General features: G+C 43.9%; 1 protein-coding gene across 1 annotated transcript in view; it reads left to right on the top strand.

Moving 5' to 3' along the window:
* glra4a (glycine receptor, alpha 4a) overlaps window positions 1–6,486 on the top strand; it is a 29,377-nt gene extending 22,891 nt beyond the window's left edge. The window contains exons 6-9 of the mRNA XM_047021351.1: window positions 576–716; window positions 961–1,175; window positions 1,908–2,057; window positions 5,608–6,486. Coding sequence (XP_046877307.1) covers window positions 576–716; window positions 961–1,175; window positions 1,908–2,057; window positions 5,608–5,901 — 800 coding nt within the window. The 3' untranslated portion in view covers window positions 5,902–6,486. The remainder of the gene's footprint in view (window positions 1–575; window positions 717–960; window positions 1,176–1,907; window positions 2,058–5,607) is intronic.
* Window positions 6,487–17,061: the final 10,575 nt, after the last annotated feature.

The raw sequence follows: 17,061 nt of genomic DNA, 5'->3' as shown, positions 1-17,061 counted from the left end.
TGTGTATGTGGACGAGGTGTGTGTGTGTGTGTCGTGTATTTGTGCAAGGGTAATTATAGTCACCTGACATGATCTGAGTGGTCACACATAGCTATAGTCAGGTGATGTGTGAGCTTTCCCAGAACCTCGCCAAACCAACAAGGTCTGTAAATATTTAGAGGTGCAAACACATGTTAGGAGGAGTGTGAGGGCAACCTCACACAACCTATCCATTAAGCCATCAGCTCGATGGGTGTGCTAACATCACCCGCTGACGTGGATGAATGCTCCTCACGTGCGCCCTTGTGTTCGACCTTCAAACCTCCGTTCTGTCACTTGGGAAACTGTGGCGTGTGACCTTTCTAATGACAAACACTCAGCGCCCGGGGTGGGAGGGGGGGGGGGGGGGGGGGGGGGGGGGGGGGGGTGGCTGGCAGCTGGACTGAGGGATGTCACCTTATCTTTCATGCCCCCAACATCCCCCCCCCACCACCACCACCACCACCTTTCTCTTTCCTTCAATGAAAATGTCTATGCTGTTGCATCTATTTCTCACTCTCTTTTTTGTATCTTTCTCCCTCGATCTCATACCAAAGTTGGGTATACCATGAATGACTTGTTCTTTGAGTGGATGAGTGACGGGCCGGCCGTGCAAGTGGCTGAGGACCTGACTCTCCCCCAGTTTGTGTTGAAGGAGGAGAAGGACCTGGGCTACTGCACCAAGCATTATAACACAGGTAGGACCACTCACTGTCCTCAGTACGCACATCACACGACCTTCCTGCTGGGGCTTTACATCTAGTATCTGCCCATCTGGCCACACTGTTGATTTAGTCTACTTGGTAGTGGTTGGAGGTAATTACTGAACTCCAAACCATTCTTTCCAACCTTTCTAAAAGGTGATGAAAAAAATGACAGGTGATTTATTTTCTAAAGCTCATTTGGCTCTTTTGCTGACTATATTCTGTTGTGTGACTGCAGGGAAGTTCACCTGCATCGAGGTCAAATTCCACCTGGAGCGTCAGATGGGCTACTACCTGATCCAGATGTACATCCCCTCCCTCCTCATCGTCATCCTCTCCTGGGTCTCCTTCTGGATCAACATGGACGCCGCGCCCGCCAGGGTGGGCCTGGGGATTACCACGGTGCTCACCATGACGACCCAGAGCTCAGGCTCCAGAGCCTCGCTGCCTAAGGTACCCAGCGAGACGCTTCGGCTCAGCTCGTACAGCCAGGGAGCCGTCACAGTGCAGCACTACTTTCACATGAGTTTTTACATTGTATTAAACTTAGCACACGCTACACTAGCACATCTATAGCGACATACAAATAGCGACACTAGCCACAGATCAGTGTTGGTCTGGTCCAGATTGATACTGTCGCCTTAGCTACACGTGTTGGCCCACACTATCCCCTTAACTAATTGTGTAGGAGCAGATTGGAATGGGGAAGTCAGAATGCTAGAAATGATTGAAGTTTGACACCTAAGAAGAGAGGGAAGGAGAGACACCGAGAAGGACATGCCAGCAGAAAAGGCGACACTTGGCAGATTCTTCGATCCACCCAAGGGCCACTTACATTTCAGTGAGTGCACACAGATGATAGCCTGCAAACAAGCAGTGAGTTCCAGCATGTGTCATGTGACCATCCCCCAGCTGATGTTCCTGACATGTTGTGACACATCCTCTCTGTGTGGACGCTGCTGAGTAGGGCTTTCCCTGGCTCTTGACTCTGACCTCTCCCCAGGCTGTGTGTCAAGCTCTTGTGTTATGGTGACTCATTAGATTATTCCGGGCCATTCCGTGGAATGTGGGTCAATAAAATCCCAGGCTGAGGGATGACCAGAGCATTATCGGTTCTGCCCCCCACCCCCTGCCTCATTGATTGGTAAAGGATAAGCAGGTGACCTTGCGTCTCCTCTCGTACAGGTGTCCTACGTGAAGGCCATTGACATCTGGATGGCGGTGTGTCTACTGTTCGTGTTTGCTGCTCTGTTGGAGTACGCAGCGGTCAACTTTGTCTCGCGGCAACACAAGGAGTTCATCAGGCTGAGGAAGAAACAACGACGGCAGAGAATAGTGAGTGGAAACACACACACACTCAGACTCTACCAGACACACACAGGTGTACTGACACAGTTACCAGACACACACATAGGCGCTGCTGTCTCCTCGTATAACACTGACTTCTGCCTCTTGTTGTTGTGGGTTGCTGTACCATATATTTAGGCACTCACAACAGCACCACACTACATCTGGCTGTCACATTACATGAGGGAGATGAGCTTGTTTCCATGGTGAGCACTGACCTGCACAGAACCGCTCCCCTGTCATTCCTTTCTACGGCTGGTCGATGGAACAACAACCTGCCCACCAACCTGATATTGCCGGAGAACGTGGCGAGTAACTGAGACTATAGAGCAGAACCACTATACAGAAGGTCACTGTGAGACAGTGATAGCATCCAAAACACGAAGGTTTTAATGACCATCTCCTACTATTTATTCTATTCCACTTAATTTCTGTTGCAGCAAAACTTTGGGATTTTCCCAGTCGATTTACCTTTACTGAGTCAAACAACCAATCCAATGTGTTGCCAGTTGTGGACAGACAACTTCTGTGAAACAGAGAATTTGCTCTGAAAAGCAAGAAAGTGTCAAAACATTGTATGTTATGGTGCTCAGAGAGCTGGGCAGCTTCCCAGACTTGAGGAAGAGCTCTATAACTGTTCATGCAGTAATCATGTACATGTACTGGACGGTCTGCTTGCCCTGGATCAATACCAGGGCTGAAGAGAAGGCTTTGTGGGAGTAAGGAAGAACTCCTCCACATCCTCCTCCCTCTCTTCCTTCTCCTCCTCTTCACATCATTTGCAATGTTACTCCCAGTGAGTTTTGCAAGCGAACCGTCCATCTGGGATGAATTGATGTCTGGCCTTGTGCTGAGAGAGATGTTGACAGGCCGATGCTGTGCACCTAACACCACCAACCAGCCAGGTTTAATCAATATTTCCCTCTCAGGTCCTCAGCTCAACTGAAGAGGAAACAGAGAGCATTCTGACCCTGGCTGTAAGCCGACATGTTCTTTATGAGTGCTGAGCACTGCGGAGCTGTTCAAACTGAAAAGCACACATGGATGTTTTAAAAAAAACAAATGCTACATTTTGGAGGATATTCTTCACAGTCTTCAAAGCTAACTCCCCTGGCTACAGCCGTGAATGATGAATTATATCACTTCCAAAACGTGCATGCATCAGTGCCTCTCCAACTTAAAGGCTAAATAGCATGGCTTTTTTTCCGTTTAGTCATGCACTGCCATATTTAATGAATTTGATGTCCACATCTCTCATTACTATTTGTGGCTCAGTGCAGGTACTGAATTTGAACGAAGCATGGAACATACATTGCTTTCAGGAAAAACAAACATGAAAAGCAGATTAGTACTAAGAGAAATCTTATTTTTAAGAAGCCAAGGCAGCTTCTTTTCACAAGAGCCTTGCAAGTGTAAAACCTCAGTAAAAAACACCTTCTGTATCAATATCTTGAACCAACCAAACATAAAAACAAGGGGAAATCACTCATCTAGATACGCAGATAACCGGATGGCTTTGATAGCAACACTTAAGTTCTTTCTCCCCCAACTTTTCTACTTTCTCTTTCAACGGAGGTCTTTGCAAGTATGCCGGGAAGTGTTGAGTCATTGGGGAAAGTGACCGACATGCCTGGTAACAACGGGACTGTGATGCAGCACTGCAGCACCTGTGCCAGGGTAAAACTCACCCCTGTCACCCCTGTCACCCCTGACCCTCAAACCCAATGTGTCCTGCGACCTCTGAACCCCCAAGCCGAATGTTCCCTCACTCCCCAGTCTTGTAAACCTGCTCGCCAAGTTAACTTGCTTTTCTCTCCTCTTTGACCTCTCTCCCTCCACCATCCCACCCTTCTCTCCTTTATCCATGTGTCAAGGGTTGTCCTGGGGTTGATTTCAAGTGAAGTGCCCCTCTGTGTTTTCAGCTCCAGATGTATACTTGTCCTCCCCTGTCATCACTTTGAGAACAAACGTGTTTCACCTTCAATGTCTCGTCAGAGAGTGCCAACTTTTTTTTTCTTCCAAGGAAGTCCTTTAAGAGTGTTGGCATGTACTCATCACTGGGTTTTGACAACACTGTCCTTGCTGATTTTTAAATGGGTGATGTACTTTTTTCCTGAACAATACATTTAGCCCACAGCTTTTGGCTAACACATGACACCACCCTTCACATTTAAAACTAAAAACACATCCACACCACACTCCCCAGAACACTGCATTACAGGACATTTCATGACTCACTCGCACAACAAATCACAAAGTACGTAGCAACTGAAGCTAGCTTACAGGGGCCATGACAGCAGAGCAGAGAGGCTGAGTACCTATTATCTTTGGTGAAACGCATCATTAGACTTCAGCACATGATGCACTGTATCGTTTAGGTAGAAGTAGAGGAGATAATTAAGCAGTGCAAGAAGAGCTACAACTCTTCATCCCTCTGTTGTAAGGTACAATTTGTCACCGAGCCCACAGAGAAACGGTGAGTTTCCAGAATGTTCTACTGTCAGCCTGGGAGCAGGAGAACCCAGGGAGACAACTTTTAATGGAAGGAGGGAACTTGAATTTAGACTTGAAATGGTTAGACTGACCAGAAAGACCATAATGACTTTGATCACAAATACATCACATGCTACAGGGCTCAGTCTCTCTTACAAAGTTAACACAGGTGAGACACAGACCACAGGCCTCTTGACAGGAAAGGGTAGTTTCCAATCACTGCTCCCTGACAAATCCACCAGCCAAAGATGAGATGTGAAGTTAGGCGGAGTACCAGAGAGCTGCCAGGGTCAAAGAGAGAAAGAGACAAGAGGTCAATTCACTCAGAGCTCTCACCCAGACTACTAATCACCCAATTTAGATCCCACATCTCCAATTTCCCTGCCAAAGCGCATCTCTCAAGGTGTCAGAGGACTGTCAGAGTTAAGCTACATGTCGATTAATATTCTCTAGAAAGAGAGGGAATAGGGTCTTTTACTCAGTGGGAAACAGTGCCCTGCCATCCATCACATGGTGAGGCCCATTGTGAGTTTTTTGTTCAGACTCTGACTTTTGCTGAGCAATTTTGAGTCATTCCTAATTCGGTAAGTTTGGAGAGAGAAAAAATGTGTGTGTCCTTATTGAAAATACATGGAGGTTAATTTTTCAAACTCTGGTAATTCAACTTTAGATTTGATTCTAAAACAGCAGCTTCATTACTGCCTCTTTTCTGTCTGAGAAGTCTCTGCAGTAGGCTCACACAAACCCGATCTTAATTTGATCCAAATTGGATTAAACCTATTGACCTAAAATATCTATCCCGACAGCAGAACAATGCTGTTTGGAAACGAACCTCCAGGCATATCCCAAGTCAAATGATCAAGCATGCTTGGTGTCCTGACACTTCTGGAGACGTCACACTCTCCCCGTCTCCACTTTCCCCTTCTTGTTCAACTACACCCCATTTGCCTGCATTTGGAAATCACCCACTGAGGAGAGGTGACCTATGAGCTCATCCAAGTTGACAGCAAGGCCAATCTGTTTTCCAATGTGTTTCATTCCACAGGAAGAGGAACTGGTGAGGGAGAGTCGTGGATTTTACTTCGGGGGTTATGGCCTGGGTCACTGCCTGCAGACCAAGGATGGCACCACTGTGGAGGGCGCCTCGGTCTTTGCCCCTCCGCCCCGAGTGGCCACCGTACAAGACAGCGAGGCGCTCCGCAAACGCTTTGTGGACCGGGCCAAGCGCATCGATACTATATCACGAGCTGTCTTCCCCCTGAGTTTCCTCATATTCAACATCTTCTACTGGGTCACGTACAAAGTGCTGCGACACGAGGACATCCATGCAAACTTGTAATTGGCTCTTTCGTATCCAGATACCCTCCTCCTCAATGTTTCTTGTTACGTTTCATTAGCATTTCTTAGAACCAAAACTGCCTGTCAGAGCTACATTGCAAGTGAGGATTTTTGAGGAGGTATGTGTTCTGCTGCAACATTGTCGTTGATGCTATAGCCTACACTACGTGCTCAAGTGCGTTTTCAGAATCGCAGAGAGAAAGAGAAAAAGAGGGATGGGGGGGCAGAGTGAACAAATATTATGTTGATTCGGACTGATGTTAGTTTATTGTTTGTTGTTGGGTTCTCTTCATCTTTCTCTTCTAGTTTTGGCTGGATTACCATCAGAGCCATTACAGTGCTGGTATCTGGGACTGGATGACAAATACTGACTTGAATTTTGCCACTAATCACATCTTTGAATGAATGTTTTTGAAAATTCTCAAGATAATGGCTTTTTTACACCTTAGATTGCCAAAATAAATAGGGTCTTTGATATTTCTGAGTATTCAAAGGGTGGTTATGACTCATTTTACGTACATATGACAAGAGATTATATCTATACAAATGTATAAACTGTATATAAACAGAGCTGTTCAATGATTGCACAGAGCACAAAATGTGTCATTTCCTTTTGTCAACATTTGAATAAATGGATATTCTGCCAGGAAATAGCAATTGCTTTTGGTCCTCTGTACCTCCATATTGTTGACAGAAGTAAGAAATTGCTTACATAATAGAAATTTGCAATACACAAGATTTGAGTCTGACTTTCCAAACACATTGTCTGGAAATTCCCTGGAAAGCTTTAGTGCTTTAGAGACAATTTTTCAGTATAGTATTCTATTAGTCTCCGGCAGTGTTCTCAAACAGTGCTCTAAATTTCATTAGGCAAGTGTGAAACTTGCCTACACTTAAAATTAAACCACCATTATGACATTTAACAACTTTGCCTCTCAGCAAATGCAGAATTAAGGGTGGCTTACATCAAAACATATGTTTTGCTTACAGAACTGATTGTTCATCCAAGAGGCCTAGATCACCCCTATACTTTCTCCAATTAGTGACATCGCTAACATAATCCTTGAGCAAATCTTTACAAAACCTGCCATTTATTTCCATTTTCCCCTAGTAGCTGTGAAGGTGTGGAGTGATGGGCAAAGGGAGAGAGCATTGCCAGTGATGGAGTACAAATGGGTTTTTTAAATGGGACATCAGAGTTTTATTAAGTAATGAGTTTGAAAAGGATTCGCCTTCCCACAGCTAATGACAATGAATTCTGAGACAGCCTTACCGTACTGTCTTTTGTCTGAGGCCTGGCATTTCTAATCTGCTCCTCTCCCTTGACAGTGTGTGTGTGTGTGTGTGTATGTGTGTGAAAGAGAAAGAGAGACAGAGCATACGTCTAAAGTTTGGTGTATGGCTGAAAGACAGGACCTTGCTGTGTGTGTACTAACTGTGTCAAACTTACTGTAGGAGTATATAGAGTCTAAAGTTTTCAGTCTGGTTCAAAAGTCCTTTATTTGAAAGTTCAGTCAGGAATACCTAACTGCATATAACTTCCATCCCCCCATCATCCAGGAATCTGGAGCAGTGGTTTTGCATGTTTCATATCATAGCTAAGGTTTTAGCATGTTTACTTCCAACAAAAAGAAAATTGCTAATAATAGATGACAGCACATTGCCAAGATGTTGTTGTGGGCAGTTTCAGCAAGGAGGGACAGGCCAGTTATGGCCTTTTTCCATGTCTCCTAATTACTTGGCCTAACCTTCGGTCAGTGACAGTTCATCTAAGGTAACTACGATCTTGTTATATGCTGTGTCTTGTTCTTTATGTGAATGCTAGTTCAGGTAACCCTTCAGTTCTTAGTCAGTGAGGTAATCTCAGGATAATTCAGACAGTTCAGTGCTAGTTCATGTCAGGACTATCAACCAGTTCAGTGATAGTAGTTTCATACAGTTTTTGGACACAACAATAGTTAAGAGTTCCTCAACATAAGTGTGAATAAAACGTGTTGACATTTGCTTTAGCCCTGCACACTGCTTCTGACAGTTTAAGTAGATTTCTCAGACTTAATCTGAGAGCAATAGGCAAATGTCATAAAGATTGGCTATTGTGTGTCATCAGGGATGCATTCTCAAGGATTTCCATGATAGTAACCAGGGAATGATATTTGACCTCCAATTTCCACATAACAAATGCATCCAAAAGGGGGACACACTAAAAAAGGATCAGTTCTAGCTCCAAAAAGACGATTAGCATCACTTTCCTCTAGCAAGCCCAGGGTGTCTCCTTTTATTTTAATGATAGTCTTGCTATAACACGAACAGGTATTGTTTAGTTTGAAGGGGAGAAAATGGTTCTTTTGTGTCAGTCTAAGAGGCTTTTCTAAATCTGCAATCCATGACTGACACGCACAAAATATGCCTCGTGCTTTCTGGCGCATCAATCCACTACTCTGCCGTCATCGCTTCCTGAAAGGAGCGGATATCTTCAGCGCCTTGTTGCTAAGGGGGGTTGGCTCTGTGTGTGTGTCTGTGTGTGTGTGTGTGTGTGTGTGGGGGGGGGGGGGTTCTAATGGTTTCCAATAAAGTCGAATCTCAAGGATGGCCCCGTAAGACATCTCTGCGGACCTACCTTTGGACAAGCAGCCGGGATTCATAACCTAACTGTCATTATGCAGTGGATCCCAGAGGTGTGAGGACTTGTCACCTTCTTGCTCTCTTTCTTTCTATATGTCATCTTGGCGAGGTGCCCCCTGGTTGTTCCTCTTGATGGATACCAGTCAGTTCTCTTGGGAGAGAACCTGAGGAGCCCCAAACTGTTCGATCAATAACCTAATCCACAACTACAACGTAAGCTTCAAATGTTAAATATGTATTCCCTCAAGAAATACGTTCTCAATAATGTACCGTCTTGTGTGACACCGATGATACATCATTTACCTTCTAGAACGGACTGTATCGTTTTTTGCTCATTCAAGTCATCAAGCTTTTTTTCTTTCCCCGCAGTGATCTTGAAAGATCTTGAATGTGAATGTTCAATGTCACGAGGACAGGACAAAGCTGTTTGTTTTGATGAATGTGGGGGTGAGACGTGTCTAAGGAGTGCCCTTGATCTCTCCCTTGGGGCTAATCAACATGCTTTCTCCACTTCATCTGAGACGACTGTCAGTGGTGCCATGGGTAAAACTGATGTGTGCGCTACCTCCAAGTGTCCTGAGACCTTTAATCAATACTCTCAACACAAGCCCCTCCTGTCTTACCCTTTCAAACACATGCATTAGGTTTACGTACTCGCTTGCTTTCAGTCAACAACTCACACACACACTTACACACAGACACAATAAAATGGTTTTCAAAATGCAGGCCTTGAAAATGTCACCAGCCTTCAAATATAGATATTCTGGCATGGTGAATGAGACTTTAATATGACTCATTCAATAGGTAGCTTTGTGTAAGGAGCAGTTCAGGGGAGTGATCCTATTTCTCTGTTTCCCTTTCCTTAGAAGTCTCCTGACAACCTTGTGAAACCATGTGTCAAGGTCTGTCTCTGCCACAGCATCATATCTACATTTAACAGAGCCATGAGGACTTCACCTCTAGCAGAGCCTGACTGTCACGGCCACAGCCGTGCCCCCCTATTGTTTTTGGTTTTGCCCTGCCCTAGTGTTTCCCTGTCATTGTCGTCACCTGTCTCGTTCAGTTGTCGTTAGTTTCATTGTGTTCACCTGTGTCTTGTTTGTTTCTGTGTATTTAGGTTCCTGCTTTGTGTCCAGTCTTTTTCTTAGCATTACCCTTTGTCCCTGCGTGTACCCTGTCTGTTTCCCGTTTTGAGAATTAAACCTGTGTTCCTCGCTATGCCTCGGTACTCCCCTGCATTTGGGTCCAACCCCACCTCACGTCGTGACACTGACAGTCATGTGTCGGGAACACATCACTGTTTAAAACCAGTCGTATCCTTTAATGGGATGTTCATTTCCACATGTCAATTGACATGTATTGTTGTTGCTTGTCAGAGACTCAATGAAGTCATCTAGTCTGGGCACATCTGTGAATCTTTTGAATATGGGTAGATCCTCGCCTTGTTTTTCCATTTCACTGTTCCATTATTTCTACTGAGTCTACTGGGAAAACCGGTGAGGGGTCACAACGTTTAACCACCACTGAGACAGAAACTCATCTTAAGGCTTTGTTTCTTGCAGGTTCTTGACTGAGGCCATTGGAAAGGCAGAGGTAAACATTTCCCCTGTGTCCCCCTGCTCATCTGTCGAACCAAACCCCAAGGTTGAGCCTTAAGAGTTCAGATAGTGAATGGGGTCCACGGGGCCACAGAGAGACAATATTTGCAACCAGATTTGGAAAAGACTGCAGAGCAGGAATAGAAGGTGAGGAATGTTGTGACGGTGAGGAGAGACAGCCTTCAGCAATCATTTTAGCCATTTTACTCCTGGCTAGAGCAGAGGTTTCAATCATCCCAGTAGATTTGGTCGATGGATTGAAGTCCTGTGAACAGCTGCTCTCAAAAGTATGACACTCCCAAGCAACCCTTCAACATGGCCGAGCACCTGGCGCCTAGACCACTATGAAACAAAGGCAGAGATGCTGCGGGGAGTTGACAAGCATCCCCCATCTCCTCAGACTACTTCGCAAGTCTATGTTGGAGGAGCTTGAGGACTATGGTGTAGGATTACTGTACAGTACAGAGAGAAGGACAGATTGGTCACAGTGCCTGGTTGCAAGTCTATTCTGATGATGGAAAACACTCATTCTAAAAAACAAGCCAAGCGCTGCAATAACCAGTGACCATGCTGCACACTTACCACGAAAATCCCATATACTGTTTCATTCTCACTAATCTTTTGCCACTTTCACGTTTCAATCAATTCCAGCTGTACATCAGCGATTTACATGGATAATGATTATGAACTTGTAGCTACTAGCCAACATCTTTGTATGGGTACTGTACAGGGAATTAGCACCTTAGCAAATCCCTCCATGTTGTGAACAAAGAAAAGAGAGAAGATGGCTGCCAACAGAACCAAAGCCCCCTCAGGAATCCCTACACTCACAATATTTTGAATTCATTGGTGAGGGCTCAATAGAGCATAGGATTAAAAATAGCATTGATCTAAGATTATCTATGGCCTCTGGTTTGATTATGGTGGTTGATTTGGTGATTCTTTTTCAGCTGAATGAGTACAGAAATCCATGAACAAATCAAAATATTCTAATTGGATATCAAGCACTGAACTGAAACTTCATTAACTTACTTATCAACTGTTAGGTGGTACACATTCTTGGCCACTAATGGTAAAAGTCACAATGTAGCGAGGACATAATGAACATTTTCTGTTTCTGTTTCGGATTCACCTCACACCTCCCTTCCCTCCCCATCCATCTCATGGCTCCTAAACTAAAGACATTAACCACACTGAAATAACACTGAGAGCAAAAATGTAATCTTGTTTTGTATAAGAAACCTCTGGGGACCAGTTCATAATGACACGGTTCAGACTAGTCCTCCACCATCTCCCTCACCTTCTACCTACCAGTTTATTCCTTCTCTCACTCCCACTTTCCTGCCTTCCTTCCCTCCCTCTCTCTTCCTCTGTCTCTCCCCTCTTCTCTGTAGCTTTCTATCTCCTCCCTGTTTTATTAACTATGTGGATGTATGAGCCTGCAGGTACGGGCTAGACCCCAAGACTGACAACTTGCTGAGGGGTGGACAGCCAAGCTTTACAGCAAGTGGAGCCGTCTGTCTCTCTCCTCCAGAGTCCCTGTCCCTCATCAACCCCCAGTCTCAGGTCTGTGCTCTACTCTCCCTATGCTGTGAGAGTAAACCATTGATTTTTGTCTTTCTCCTGCTTCCCTCCAGTCCGTCCGACACAGCTCACACTGGTGTTAGGACCCAGAAGAGCAGGCGAGTGAGACAGCCTGCGCCCGTCTTCCCCAACTGCTCTGACACTGATTCAGTGCTGTAGGTATGCCAGGAAAGGAGGACAGAGGGGGAATCATTATTTCCCTGGGAGCTGTGTGTTTGAGATGCGTGTGTGTGCGTGCACATGTGTGTGTGGTTAAGGCAGCAAGATAGCAAAACGTCTTGTTGCCTCCCTGAAGGGGACAGTGAGAGAGATTGTGTGTGTGTGTGAGTGAGTGAGTGAGTGAGTGAGTGAGTGAGTGAGTGAGTGAGTGAGTGAGTGAGTGAGTGACTGAGTGAGTGAGTGAGTGAGAGAGAGAGAGAGAGAGAGAGAGAGAGAGAGAGAGAGAGAGAACTTCCACTGGAAGCTTGTCAGTTTATCTCTCGGCTGTTATTTTGTCACCAGTTACATGTTCCTCTCTTTGGCTTGTCTTATTGACTTTTATTACCAACATCATGTCACTGCACTCTACCTCAGGCACACCCACAAGAATTAAACAGCATTGTGAATAGCCATATGATCTGTCACAATGATTGGTCTCATGCCAGACTTGGCAAGCACATTGGCAATTGATTTAATTCAGGGTCTTTAACATAATAAAAAAAGAAAGAAAGCACACTCTCCACTTCTCTTGTGTCAATTCCCACTCCAAATCAAGTCTAATGAATGAGTGTTGTCACACTTGTTTTTCTTGAATGGGGAAGCTCAGCCCCTGTGCTCATGTGGAGTGACTGAGAGGGAGCTATCTCAGCAGGAACAGGTGTCATCTCCTTGCCTCTGGACCTGGGCCACAGTGGAGGCCTGTGACAAAGAAAAAGGTCATTTCCTCCATGCTAATTAGCAGAGAGGGGAGAGAAAAAAGCCCTCTGCTAAATATCACGTTACATCCTGGTGAATGCCACATCCAGCATGATAATGAACGTTTGTGATGTTTCTTAAGGTTAGCCTTTCCGCTGGTATCTTTTTTTGCTTATTCTCACTGACAGTTGACAGGCAAGGGCCGGGGAAGGGTTGAGCTTATTTTCTAATTGCTTCTTGTAATCAATACAGGAGAGGGCAGTAATTAACAAAAGTCACCGATAAACCGTTTATTTTCTTGTTTAAAAAAACAGATTAATAAATCCTTTTTGTCAGTTGCAGAGACATAAAAAAAAACAGTAACACCACTTCAAAACTTATAAAAGAATTAACTCAAAAACAAGTCCTGAAGTTTTCTTCCCCATCAATTCATCCTTTCCCTAGATACGTTTTATTTTAGTATCTGACTGCAGACGGTGTAGTCAGAGAACTGAAATTTGGGCCACTGCAAGAGAAGTTCGTCTTTAGATCGATTTCGGGGCGATGCCGTAAGACGTATGACCCTTCTGGAAGTTTAAAACCTTATGCTGAAAAACAGGTGTGGGCTAAAACTAGATTTTCTAAGAAGGTCTGTAGTTGGGTGAGATCAGACTATTATGCAATGTACTGACTGAATCTTTCCTGTTTTGTGTTTGCTTGTAAGTTGTGTGTTCAACACCCTCCCAGTTTGTTTTAAAATGTCCTCATGCACAGACTCTCAAGTAGGAAAAGTTATGAAACAGATGGCAGTTATTTACTGATACACATTTTAACTTCACCTTTTTTAGCAACCCGCAACTGTGGCTATAATAAAATAATGACAATTGCCTGGACTAGAACAAACTTAGATACACAGCAACCCTTGTTGCCTTGGAAACACAGGCCTGCTGAGATGCTGGGAGGTAATAATTCCGGTGGAGGAACAGGAGGAGAGAAGGGTGGGGGGCGGGGGAGGGAGGCAACCAAACCCATGAGGGCTGGGGCAAGGAGCGGAAAAAGAAGGAATGGTAGGAGGAGAAGAGGTGTGGAGAGAGAGATATGAAGACGAAGAACATGCGTAGAGAAGTGGTGAATTGAGTTAATGCACCATTTCTTCACTCTCCACCCCCACCACACCCCATACACTCCCCACATCATCATCACCATCACCATCAACAACACAGTGTCTCTATCTTTGGGAGCCTCTTGTCATAAAAATGGCATCATCTCTCTTTATTACCTCTGTGTTGAAGGGGAGGCTTGCATCGCATGTCTGGCCCTTGGTGTGAGGGGTTCGGGTGCAGGGGGTGGATCAGCTGCACCATATGTGGAGGTGCCTAGAGAGAAAGACTCCGGAGGTGCTCCCATGCCCAATTATTTACTGCCCAGTTCCTACAGCACAGCATCCCCCAACTCTGTCATCCCCCACTGCACTCTCACTACATACAGCAATGTGTCATTTTAACTACTAGGCATAAAGAAACTGCTGTACAAACGTAAAATCTGTCTGGGGCCCGCCATTGCTCATAATGTAAATAAATAAGTAAGTGGCAGATACAGAAACTGTAACCGCAAAAGTCATTTGTCAAGCATTCAACCTTGCAATGAGTGCTGAAGTAAGTTTTTTTCCTTCCAGCTAAACAAAACCGACAGAGGTACCCTTACTGAACTCAAAACTGTTGATGGAAAAAGTATGTTGTGTTCTGGACTCTGTGCTGTGCCAAATGGGTCAGGTATTTCATTGTTTCCATTGTGTTAGTCAAGCTCAATCAAATTTGACCTAGGTATGCTCTCTACTCATAAAGCAGCCTACACCAGCACATTTTCCACTTAAGACTTGCATGTTTTTATGGCAATAGAGAACAACGGCAATTACTATAGAGAATTGTTTGTGATTGAATCTGACATGGCCTGAAGCAGAAGTCTTTTGATAGGCCTGGCAGCTGCGGCTCTTCTAATAATGAGAAAACTGAGAACAAATGTATTCTTTCTCTGTGCTCATCTTGGCTTCGCTTTCATGACTACCATGAACTTTTAAGTATGTGGAAATTGTAATCAGTTTACTTGAATATAATGACCGGTAGTAAATATAAAACGTGACAGTAACGTCACAAGGTGGTGTTTCTAAGAAATCATGAGCATATTTGAGCACAGATTTTGCTTTTAGACAACTTTCACTTGCTCTTTTCCTTTACTGCAGATTTATTCATTGAACAAAAACAATACGATAATGTTGTGCCCCTCCAAAAAACGGTGTTCTTTCAGTTGATTTCCACTTTTAACGTGCAGTTTTATGGCCCTGTGCCAGCAAAACAAAATGTACAAAGACCCCTCCTGTAAACTGTCAAACGGGTGGTAGATGAAGGCTTGGCAACTGGGACTACGCTGTTATACATGATCTCTTCCCTCCATTAGCATCACCTAAAAACCTGCACATTCATGTTCAAATGTGTTCTTGCATATGAGAAATTGATTTTTTTGAAGAGGGTAAAAACTAATTCTAATCCAATTTGCCTTTGCCACATAATTCCCATATCACCATGCCTGCCAGTCGAGTGTGACATAGGAAATGAACCCTCCGTTTTAGCATGATGGAAATAACAAAGCAGGCACAATGCATCTGATATATTGCAGAATGTAGAATGAAAATCTAATATTTCCTGTCGGGCTTTGAGGACAGAGATCATGCCTCTAAAGAAAACTTCCAGTACAGCTGAAGTAATTTTGATCCAAATTTTATGTTGATCAATACCATTTATAGATGTGTATCATATGTGGCTGATGACACTTAAAGTGGGTAAGATAAAGTCTATGGACCTGTGTGGTACATTTCTTCTCCCATCTCTGAGAAAGGTAAGCTATGAGACTAACGACACAGTGTGAGGCCATGTCCAACACTCCCCTCAGTTCAGCCAGACAATCAGACATCACCTGCTCTTATTTAGGCCTAGCTCGTAAGCAAACAAACACATGAACAGTTTGCTCAGGTCCTGCTCAGGGCCATGTTCAGCACAATAAATAGTTTGTCACTGTAAAAACACCCCAGTAAATTACATAGTGGCTTGGCTGTTTTTGAATTAAAATGTGTTTTATGTCCATGCACAATTGACATTGAAATCCCTCTCGAAAACACTTCTGAAGCCAGATGCTAGGTAGTTACCAACTTGTATTATGTATAAATTCATATGAATTTGGGTATATCATATTTATTGGCACTGACAGCTCATGGTTGAGCAATAGAATAGTAAACACCTGGCAGACAGACGCATATCTGAGGCTTTTGTCTATTTTCCTCTTACAGACTGAGCAAAAGAAGGCTAAATCTATCCACCTAAACATATTGCTTCTATTAGATTCATTGATTTTACCCTGTGCTTTGTATCAGCTACAGTACAGCAGGTACCAATATGCAGTTCTATTTAATTACTACAGGGGGCAGGAGCTTGTCAAGGTTTTTCAGAGGCTTTCAGTGGCAAGATTAGTCATGGCAACCCGACAGTGGCATGGTAATCATAGCCAGAGCCAAGGTCAGCCTTTGTGTACTCGCTGACTTTTTAAAGGGCTACAAGCTGAATCATGTATCGATTACGCTATTAAAATGGATTTTCTCTAAATATACTGGAGGCTCCTTTGCAGAGTCCTTGTAGCTCTCTCTGTCTGTGTAGAGGCTCTGAGATCATTACTAATAATATTTTAGATGTAATCACCAGGAAACTATTATTGAAAACCATTTTCCCAGCAGTGCTGAAGTCAATTTATAATTAGAGGGTATTCATTTTCCCTGGCAGAAATCTCAGGACTGTTTGACTCTCAGTTAAAGCATTGGTTCTTTGTAACAGAAGAGCCGACAGACAGAATTAGAAGTCTACTATCAGGTGGAGAGTATCAACAACCACTATAATGGAGTCCTAGTCCATGGACTACAAGTACACATCTCAGACAAACACCCAGAAATGGAGAGGCTTGTGTGGCTGCATACTACAGCTAGAAGAAGAAAAAGAAGAAAACAAAAGAAGAAAACATGCATATTTACTGAATAATGTATGATACATTATTATATTAAATTGATATGAAGGACATGCCTATAAAATAATGGGAGCCTAAACTACTGCTGGGTGTTTAATAGAACGCACATCACAAAATTAAAGACAATTCTGTCAACTGAAGACATGCACTCCCTAATTGTGTGTCCAAAGCAAATAAATGGAATCATCGCTCTAAAAAAATGATACTGGTTGACAGTTCAACAACTTGTTTACAGGCTCTGGGCGCAATTTCCGCCACTGAACACCTCTCATGAGATCCCCACAGTGACTATCCTTAAAGCACATGACTGGCTGAGTACCCCAGATCATAGTATTATGAACGCCTCAATTAAACAATGACGATAACTTTACCAAGCTCTCTCTTTTACACGAAGAACCAATACGTTAAAAACTCAAACA

This window comes from Hypomesus transpacificus, chromosome 1 (assembly GCF_021917145.1).
Source record: "Hypomesus transpacificus isolate Combined female chromosome 1, fHypTra1, whole genome shotgun sequence".
NCBI classification, from domain to species: Eukaryota; Metazoa; Chordata; class Actinopteri; order Osmeriformes; family Osmeridae; genus Hypomesus; species Hypomesus transpacificus.
Note: the sequence above shows the minus strand (reverse complement) of the source record. Positions and strands in the feature narration are given on the sequence as shown.